The sequence below is a fragment of the Dysidea avara genome, chromosome 4 (genome assembly GCF_963678975.1).
Source record: "Dysidea avara chromosome 4, odDysAvar1.4, whole genome shotgun sequence".
NCBI lineage: Eukaryota > Metazoa > Porifera > Demospongiae > Dictyoceratida > Dysideidae > Dysidea > Dysidea avara.
This window is the reverse complement of record NC_089275.1, coordinates 38774022-38785146: the sequence shown is the minus strand read 5'-3', so window position 1 is coordinate 38785146 and position 11125 is coordinate 38774022. Positions and strand designations below refer to the sequence as shown.

The window sequence follows — 11125 nt, the reverse complement described above, 5'->3', positions numbered from 1 at the left end:
CCAGCTACTTATGAAAAGGAATGTGCATGCAGATTATAGATTGCATATTAATTTAGAGTGTTCATAACTTGCTTATTAAACATGCTTGTATGTAGCATGCATGGAGTCTTAAAACATGTACCTGGAACTCCTTTTGTATGATGACAAATTGTTATGTGTGCTTGAAGTTGGGAATAGTATTGCTATTCTATTAAGAAAGTACATTTTCTTCATTACAATTGGTATGCACCTAGCATTGCTTTGTTAAACTTCACTTTTTCACATTCAGTGATGCTATCAAGACATGTATTCTACTGCAAATCAGCAATCATCAATTATCCCTGTACACATACTTTACCAGAACTTTAACACTGCATCATTGTGATAGATAACAGCTTCTATTCTACCATACTGTACATGACTATTATCTCTGTGATTAAATGTAAAACAGTTGATTACGATACATAGGTATGTAATTCTGCAATGAACAAAAACGTGCTGCTTTCTCATACTTGGTAGCTTAAGGTAGTTCATTTTGTACACACTGCACATGTTAGTTCCTTACCATGCTCATAAGGTGGACAAGGGAGCGTTCCACATCTTCCCTCCACTGGATAAAATTGTGCGCTATCACGGTTACTTGCTGATCCAGGGACTGGCATCATTGATTTATCAATACAATTGTACTGTGAACGTTTGTGATCATACCTTTCTGCCATCAAGTATCCATCATACTCGGTGGTCCATCCAAGTGGACAAGTGTACCTTGCTGGAACCATGTAGACTGTAGAACGTTGACTGACATAGCAAACTGCACATAGTACATCATAGTCATGTACATTTCTATTAAGCTCATTTGTGTGGTATTGTGCACCATACATTCTGGCTGCTGCACTCTGGGTTCCAGCTACAGTGGTGCGGTAGTTGGGATTCTGAGGTAAACATTGTGGATTACCACCACTACCCTGGCCGTACTTGGATCCACCAGCTCTTCCACTATACACCAGTTCAGCAGTTGATGGACACTGGTTATGTCCCCATCTTACATACACAGTTCCTCCATTTCTCTCTGCTTTATCGCCTTTAGTACCTTTTTGTCCCACAACTCCTGGCAGGCCAGTTAGTCCTGTTGGTCCTGGTAGTCCGCTACTACCCTTCTCTCCTTTATCACCAATTTCTCCTTTGAGTCCTTGTGGTCCAGGCTCTCCTCTACCAGGTAGTCCTATTGGTCCTTGAGTGCCTAACAGTACAAGTGTAAAAACAAATAAATTTTTTACAAGCTAGTATAGGCCCTACTACCTACAGTTTCAGACACCATGTCTTTCTCGCTACTTGGTGACATGGTTAGATGGTTGCTCAGTATTTCCAGGCTACACTGTTTCACATAAAATTAACACTTATTTTGTTGCCACTAGTCTGATAGTATACAATCTTGGATTCTTCTTTTAAAACATACAAAATAGACTGAGTAAATGTCCAGTTACATTATCATGCTGTGAGGAAGAACTTGTGTCTCTCATCATGAGTGCCAGAACAACCCAAATATAATTATTACTTATGATGTATGTAGTGTGAACAAAAATACAAGCTGTCCAAAACCATAGCACAAAAACTCCAAGTAACAGACAATTAATGTGAAAGTTTGACTCAGTACTTTGCAAGAACCAGCACTTACAATTCCATGTTTTACTGCAATTCGTACAAAATGCTAAAAATTAATATTGTAGAGTGTACTGATTTCTCCATCTAACGTGTGTAGTGATGTTGGTTTGCAGTCAGGAGTATAGCTAGCCATTAGGAATGCCTGGGTACAAAGTCTTACTGTCCCCTTTCAAACTCTCCAGTAAGAAACGCAACTCTGTGGACTCTTTATTATTGCACAGAAATCATTTGCTTTTGAAAAATTGTTACAAAGTGTATAATTATGTACACCTACAGTAGCTAGCTACATCTGTACTACACTGCTGTTTGTGCAGCTTATTCATTGGCTATTAACTGCATGAGTAATACAGAAGCTAAAACTAAACACTGAAGACTAACTTAGCTAAAACTCCTCATATTGACCTCTCTTTTCATTCTCCTGTATTTGCAGACACAGAGCTTTCAACTGTCTAATCTAGCACAGCCCACTCTTTCACAAAAAGTAAGGATCTGGTGAAATACAGATACTAAATCATTTTCACCGTTCAAATTTGACAGTAGCCAATTACCACATGCCAATGATGTTCATGCACACACAAATCACCTTGGCAATGCAATGATTTTGTTCAAATTGAAGGGCAATCATCTGACGTAACTACACTTATTTATGCTGTCTAATTGAATTCCTTTTGAAATGATATCATGGTATCTGTAATTCACCTGACTCTTACTTTTTGCGAAGGGGCGGGTGCTGCCAGACTAAGTTTTACCAGGAGAATAAAGCTTTGGGCCTCTCCTGATGGTCTCACAGTTAGGCACTCAAGATCACGATTATGGGCCTAAAAAATTGTCAAGGTTTTTGAATGGAAACCATTATGCAAACCCTCAATCAAAAAGATTTCGTTGACTTAATAATAAGAAATTGTACTCACATTATGAATATTTAAATTTTAATGGCACTAAAAGTGTACAGTGGAACCGCAGTTATCCGAACCCCACTTATCCAGATTCTCAGTTAAGTGAACCACGGAAATGACTGCTCTATTAGGGTAGTGACTGTTTTATTAGGGTAGTTGATAATACTGATATGTTTAAAAATTAATGTTTTTATGCTATTAGCTATAAGGTTATTTATACACAGTTTCAGAGATATGGACTTCTCAGACTTATGGATCACCCCTGGTCCCAAGGGGTTTGGATAACTGAGATTCCACTGTAGAGCCGGCTCATAGCTGAATGCCATAAGGTGCCTTCTCATTATTGTTTGTACTAAGTATAGATTAGGCTTGAGTCTATTATGCTCCAAAATTTGCCTATTCTGCTTTCTGGCATTTCCTCAATTTTCTGCCTATTATGCCTGTTTTTATGCTTTCAGAAATGTATTACGCTTTTATTTTGTGTTTTTATTCTAAATAAGAGAACTTCATCATACGATAGAATGTGAATGAAAAGTGTCACTTCAACTTTAACATAAAAAATTAGCAATAACTTGAAATTGGGATGTGCTCCAGAGTTTGTAGGCATTTTAGAGCAAGGGATCTGGGGGCAAATCCATAGTCCCTTAGAAGCTATAGACATTTTATTGTCTAATATCTTTGTAGCTTTGTATGCAAATGTTAGCTATTGATAAAAATAATAATTAGTATGATAGATCTTTTGAGTTTTAGCAACTGGTATTCAAACGACAGCAACTGCTCAGTATAATATTATTTGAACCACAATGCCAAGAATATATTAGCCTCCTGGGGCAAACACTTAATGGGTCTCATTCTCTCTGTTGCATGCGATGACTGTTCTATTAGAGTGTTTGACTGTTCTATTAGAGATCTCGATCTTTTTGAAATATTTTCCTGGTTTGATATTAACCTCAGCCTCATTGCAGACCTGCAGATACTTCACTGTTTTCAATGTCCAGACATTCACTAGCTATACTGATTCATCACTAACCTTAGTATCATCACAGCTTCTCTTGTAGCACTAGCTATTGTCTTCCAATCGAGCTTTCTATAATTATAATTATCATATCACATTTTATTTAAAATCAGACGATGAGACACATTAGATATAGCTACAAACTGCTTTGCCATGCCTTGATACTAGTTGGCACATGACTGTATGTGTCTTTTAAAACTCAAATCCACAATGAAAAGCACTGACTTGTTCCGTCGAGTGTAACACTGTGTAAACTTGTAGTAAGAAGACTGTAGTGCATTTTACTACTTGTTGTCAGGAATCGTTTCACCATTCAAAACAGGTTAGCCCTTGACTTTGTGACTGTTATAGCAGAAGTTATACTAATGGTGGCAAAAATATGTCCATTATGCTCCTGATTATGCTCCATTATGCCAGCATTATGCTTTATGCTTTTCATCCCCCATTATGCCAAAAATTATGCCGGCATAATCGACGCCAGCCTAGTATAGATGTTTTCTCTAGCATTAATCAGTTTTGAAATGAGAATTGAGGGTGAGAATTGTATCACATGCCATACAGATTTGTACAAGAGCTATGCTATACAAGACCTATAGTAAACGATCAGTGATATCTACAGACATCACAGAGATAGGCATTAAGCAGAATAAGCAGACTTATGATGTACGTGATGCCATACTGTGGTGAAACTTCCAGGTTGCTTAAGGCCCCTATTTGGTGATTATTAGTTTCTCATCCACCGCCCGCATCCTTCTTAAGCTACCGCATGGTAAGCCATTATTTACTCTGTGCATGCTCAGAAGAACACGTGATACCAAACTGTTATAATTGTTTGTTGATGAACGCTACAATGCGCTAAATATCGCCAGGAGAACTGTTGTTTCCTTAGCAAATTGCTGCAGTGCCAGTTGCAATCGTGTTTTATCGACTTCATCAAAGCAGGCTTTCAGTTGACTGTCGAAAAACAGTTGGCGATCACGAAAAGTAGTGAAGGAAATGTTTGTAGTAAGAAAGAAAGACAATTTGGACAAGGTCTGTACATCAGTGTGTTAATATTATAAAATAATGGCATAATGGTAATACCCTCCCGCCCGCATCATAATAATTAGAAAGGCTGGATGAGAAACTAATAATCACCGAATAGGGGCCTAAATTCTATAATTGTATTGTCGCAAATATGTGAAAGATCATGCCTAACAATCCAACCAGCACGAATAATTAGGCCCAACACTCACCATAGCATGAATAATCATACCTTGTACATGTCAACAGTGACTCAACAGAACAGTAAATTATATTTTACTTTGATCTTAATCTTTGTAAACATAGGGCAGTATATAAGGCAGAGTAGTTGTAGTGTCAGATGAGAAGTAAGAAGTTAATGATATACATAGATCGCTAAAGAAGAAAGGCTTGAACAAGGCACGAGATTGTGACATGCATAGAATAACACCATAGAGTAGATAAAAATATGCTGCAAATAACAGGAGTACGCATGCTGTATAGCTAGTTCGTGCTTTTTCACATTCTTTTTTAATATAATGTATGTGCATGAGCCCCATTAAATGATTGCAGTGCTTATTTGAGACCATGCACAGTAAGTGTCTCAACATTTACTGTAGTTCCAAGTTGTAAGATCTCCCTACAGTTATTTATGTGTATTTCATATCCAACATTGAATGAAACAATGATCCTATAACAATTTAACTATTATAATACTGTTTTCCAGTTTTACCATACTTGACTCTTGACCTCAAAATGTGATCACTTGATGCTGGGAATTATAAAGCAGTTTTACTGAATTGACAATGGAATATTTGAGTATGGAGATCATTGATTATTAGCAACTGTTAAAGTGGAGGTACTACTATAGTATTACAATACACTTCAGAAAATGGAAAATATGTATATAGTGGCAGGAACTGCCTTTATAGGGCTTGCTGCATGAGCACCAGCAATGATAGCATGTGCCTGTACCTGTGCAGGCCAGGGTGTAACTACGCCTCTGTTTGCAGTGGCTTAAATGTCAGCCAGACTCAGCCTACAAGTTAAAACAATTTGCAGTCGTACAAATGTTGTGCACATCTTTCCAACAAGTTCTATGGGCATTTAACAACTACTTTTATATATAGATTTATATGCAGGCTTCCAGAAATAGTGTAATCCACTAGAGTTGACATAGGTACATTATTACTCTTCAGCACGCACATGAAAATGAAAAGCATTCTAGTGGCAAAATTTTGGGATAGCACTATAAGTAGAGAAATAATTGACTTTCGCTAATAAATTCTTTACCAACTAATTATATTTTACACCTAGTTTTCCTCTACTGCCAGGATAATAATGCAAAGGAGCAGATGGTGCCTCTTATGTAGCACCAGGTCAAGTGTAGCAAGTTTCTATAATATTTGTGAATGCCATTCCAAGTGATAGTAGCTAATCTATACAATATAGCTAGCTGTCCACAGCTAGCCTCTCTCCTTATGACAGCTAACTAGATAGCATTCAACTAGGCATAATGTGAAGATGAACCTGGTGACCAGACTGTAGCATGTTACACTCATACTTCAACTCAGGAAGAGTACAAGCAAACTAGCACACATGCACCTTATAGAGCAAAACAAAGTATTTGGCTTTCATATACAATAATGGTCACACCTATACATACTCAGTTGACTGGGCCACTTGTAGAGTACTCAGGTGCCTACAAGTCAATGCTAGCAATAGCCCTTGCGGCAGCACTAGTATGCTACAGCAGTCTGTATCATGTTTTATGGGTGAAGATATGGGCACCCTGGGTTCCAAACTAAACCTCACTAGTTACATGACTAAGGCATGAACAATCTGCATTTACCTTTACAACTCTTTCTCTCCTCTCTAAACCTTCATTGGATTTGACTCTTCATTGAATTATATTTATCAAAACTTCCCTATTTAGGAATGGTTACCCACCCACCTTGTATTCCAACATCACCGGTATCTCCCTTTCGTCCAGTATTTCCCTTTGATCCAGTCTCTCCTATTGGTCCCACATCTCCTTTATCACCTTTCTTGCTATCATTTCCTTGCTGGCCGCTTGGCCCTTCCTTTCCAGTTTCTCCTTTTTCACCTTTAACAAAATGAGTAATAGCTAGGTTAATGGGTGTCTATTTTTTTTTTACAAGTACACAGAAAAATTTGGAATTTTCAACTAGAGTAGGGACCATAGCACATCGATGAAAAGTATTGAAACAAGCTGGAGTAGTGCATGATATTTAATCACAGTAAAACAATAAGTTATAGTTATATTCCGGTACGAGGGTGGTATCATTGTTATTACACGAGTCCGAGGCGGAGCCGAGGACGAGTGTAATAACAATGATATCATCCGAGTATATGGGATATAACTGTTTTATATCCCAGTGCGCGAGAGTGCGCAGAAGTATACGGATAGTAAATTAAGTTCCGGTTTGAGTTCCTGTCACTGTGCTCAAGATTTCGTCCGAATTGTGTGGAGATTCTACTTCATAGCTACAAGAGAGACCTTACATACTGCCTACAAACTGTAGCGAAGGGCGGTGTTATGAAGCAGCGGTTCCAGGTACGATTCGCCTTCGTCAGAAATTGGTATGGTGGTGTCGCGTGGTGTGCAAGAGAAAAATAAAGACCAACAAGTGGCTACCATAGTCCAAGATAGAACGATGAAGCTAGAGGAAGTTAGTTCTTCACCATACTGACCGTTGGGAGTGATTTCAGGAGCGAAAATCGTCACAGACTATTCTTGACATTTGTTAAACTAGCTATCACGGTATTGGTAACTTGTAGTGTTATTGTATAAAGGATTAACAGTTTTCTTGTAAGATTTAGGTAGTTTTAAGTGCTGTATTGATGTGTTTTGTATCAATATTTCCTTATTTGGCTCTTTGTTCCATTGGCCATTCGCGGTTATTATGATGTCACGAAAGAGACTGAGTGGCTCCGCAACAGGGTGATAAGTTAGTTATCACTGGGTGATAACTAATATATCGTACAGTAGCAGCACCGCTCTGTCTAGCTGTATGGTAGTTATAACCCAGCGCGGCGCTTTGATACTCCCACGCACTGGGGTTTAAGAAGTGTTATATCCCTACTGTGCTCAAGATACCATAATGGAAATGCACAGTAGGGATATAACACTTCTTATTGTTTTACTGTGATTTAATATCGTGCACTACTCCAGCTTGTTTCAGTACTTTTCACAGCAAAACTCATGTATGGATAATGACTGATACTAACTCCATATTTTATTCAGTATTGCTCCGTCTTGGGACCATCTTGGGACTATTATTCAAATTCTGTCAAAATTTGCATACTATAATAGTCTACTACTATGACTAGTAATCTAGTTTTGCCTATGGCTAAGCTTTACTTGAAAAAAATTGTTCCAAGACAGAGTGACACTGAGTAAAATTCAATAAATACAGAGTTAATATCAGACAGTATTTTTTAGTATCCATACACAAGTTTTACTGTGTTTATCAATGTGCTATGGTCCCTACTCTTGTTGAAAATTCCAAATTTTCTGTGTACTTGTTTGTTAACGTTTTTGTAAATAATTATTATGACTGGTGAACCCACGCATACTGCATCTGAAATGGTGCTGTGCTCCCCAGCTATATTGTCTGAAAAGTGAAGTATCCATTACACTTCGTTGTCAGCTATGTTCAACCCATTACACAGCAGTACGAATCAAGGCCTGTCCAAAAAGCACCTCTACAACCCACGCATACTGAAAGAAATGGTGCCGCGTGCCCAGTTATATCAATTATCGTCTGAAAGGTGAAATATCCATTACGCTTTGTTGTCGGTTATGTTCAACCCGTTACACAGCAGTATGAATCAAAAACTGTTCGAAAAGCACCTCTGCAATTGAAGTAGCCACTATCAAAAATACGGACAATTTTCATTACAAAGAGAAGCCATCACATGCTACCACCAAATCGACACTTTTTGCTGTCAGCAAAGATGAATGAGACACAAAGGAGCTAGACAGTGGTAAGTCCATGAAGAATGCATTGTATGTACTGCGGTATGCCAAAAGGCACCTCTCAGGCCGAAGCAACGTCGAACAGTGAAAAATCAAGCCCGTAGCCTTAGCAGTTATCAAATTATGCTTGTCTGAAGGCATCAGTCAGTCGGTCAGTACAAAATTCTGTTAAATAATAAAAAATAATTCCGTAGCAACTTGTTAAAAGCATTTCCGGTCGATCTGAAAGCTTGTTTGGGTTTAGTTTTACCTAACCAATACTGCCTCATTGTCGTCAGGGAAAATTGAGGCTGTTTTTGGGTGATTTTATTTCGTGGGCCACACCTACTCCTTTGTGGTCCCTACTATACACTACTATCATAGTGTACGATTATAAGAACTTTACTACTAGTAATCATACATGTACACACTGTGGTTTAAACTAACCTGGGCTCCCTACTGGTCCTGGATACCCTTGATCACCTATGCAGAATGCAGCCATATCAATTTATATAATTCTTTTACAACAAACTTCACCTATTACTCCTTTTGGTCCCCTATCACCAGGGTCTCCTCTTGATCCTTCTGGTCCATCATCTCCTTTCTGTCCCTGTTCTCCTTTTTGTCCTTTGAGACCATTATTTCCTTGGTCACCCTTTGGTCCCTTCTTTCCGGTTTCTCCCTTTTCACCTATAGGTATTTCTGTGAATTGAAGCATTTTACATGATTTAATATCAACATTACCTCTTTCACCCTTTTCTCCTTGAATTCCAGGATAACCCTGATCACCTGTGTAGTCAGTGATAATTATGCAAGTACACTATACACACTTTTACAATTCATATTTGGACATTGAGACTGACTACAGACATATAGTAAAGTATAATGCTAATTAATTTGATTCTTTATTTAGTCAGCATCAGCTCCAGCTAAGCTCTATAATATTGTATGCGAAATATGTAACGCTGACAAATTGCTGACATCAGGAATAGTTATCAGCAGTTTGATTAGGATCACATGTTCATATAGAATAGCTCCAATAAAGTATGATGTCTGCAAAAGTTTTGCAAGCAACCAAGCTCATTTCTAATAAAATTACACCACCATACATATATATAGCTACAAAATCTTTGATTATGCAGTTGATCACTGCTTTTGTATTTACGTACAGTATGTACCTAGTACTCCTCTAGGTCCCCTGTCACCAGGGTCTCCTCTTGGTCCAGTATCTCCTTTATTTCCATCTCTTCCCTTTGACCCCTTTTCTCCAGGAGGATCCCTCGGACCTGGTGTACCATCTTTACACTGACAACATTCATCTGATTGTCTTTTTGCAGTATCATGAGCCTTATTAGTAATATCAGTAGCACAACATGCCTGTGATAATAGGGCATGTGGGCACATGATTTTTACTTACTTATTCAAACTTTCATCCCTCATAACTTTGTGTACCATTGTGCTATAGCAATGTAATTTTCAGCTCTTAGTAAGAATTTAAGGTGCTCTATGATGCAAGGTACAGAATGCAAATATTCTGTTCCGTTACTGAGATATGACCTGTAGAGTGATGGGGTATACCGTAAGTTCTCTAAAAATTCGGCCCCTCTATTCGGCACCCGTATTCTAACAGTGAAATAATTTCCTCTAATAAAAAATTTGGCGCGTTTGCTATTTTTTCGATGGATGCTGATAGTGACAAGAACATCAGAGTTGTCTAGTCTTAATATTGACGATACAAATTATACTGTGACGAGTGGTCGATCAACTAAAATTAGTGGCGACTACTATCTAATTATAGGCTGAAAATTACGAGACGAAAATTATTGATTTAAAAATATGCCGAATTTTTAGAGGACTTACGGTAGTTTGTGCCCACATGCCCTATTTTTGCAGGCCCGGTCACATTTTATGCTTAAATTCTCTATTGATCATCTGAGTAACTGACAGGTGTATGTTAATTAGAGTATACATAGTTAGCTTTGCTGTCGCTACATGACTCAATGCTACAGCTACAGTGCTACACTATAACAATTATTTATAATAATCATGCTACTACATTAAACTTACTTTCACTTGTTCCTGTAATTTCACCAACAGTTCCCTATCATATTCTACTTGTTGTTGTAGTAGACTCAGTGATGACTGAAAGTACCAAGTCACACCAAACAGTAACACTAGACTAACTACTGATAGTACTAGACTGGCTACCAACACACTATCCTTTGTGTTGGTAACCATTTTCTCACTGGTATGCTTAAAATTATTTAACATAAATGCAAATATATTTGACACCAATCAATTCATAGAATGGCTTCACACAGACATGTTTATGTTTACTGACAATCTGGTGCATTCAAAATGTAAGCAAATAAAATGTGGCATAGATAAGTATGTATTACCATGACTACCTAGACAACATAATATTATAGTATATATGCCATTGTCAGTTGCTCAGTGATGACTGAAAGTACCAAGTTACACCAAACAGTAACACTAGACTAACTACTAGACTGGCTACCAGCAACACTATTATGTGATGACAATGATGATCTTGTTTGTGTAGTAAAGGCAAATGTATAATTTTATGCT

At 37.8% G+C, this 11125-nt stretch overlaps 1 protein-coding gene across 1 annotated transcript; it reads right to left on the bottom strand.

Annotated features, from left to right (window-relative positions):
• Positions 1 to 393: 393 nt before the first annotated feature.
• On the bottom strand, positions 394 to 10828 carry LOC136252055 (short-chain collagen C4-like). Its single transcript, XM_066044410.1, has 7 exons — positions 10604 to 10828; positions 9715 to 9913; positions 9281 to 9325; positions 9074 to 9226; positions 8984 to 9019; positions 6509 to 6661; positions 394 to 1219 (listed from the first exon to the last, which is right to left on the bottom strand). Exons 1-7 carry the CDS (start codon positions 10805 to 10807, stop codon positions 510 to 512), a joined length of 1500 nt encoding a protein of 499 aa, XP_065900482.1. The 5' UTR covers positions 10808 to 10828; the 3' UTR covers positions 394 to 509.
• Between the last annotated feature and the right edge of the window lie 297 nt (positions 10829 to 11125).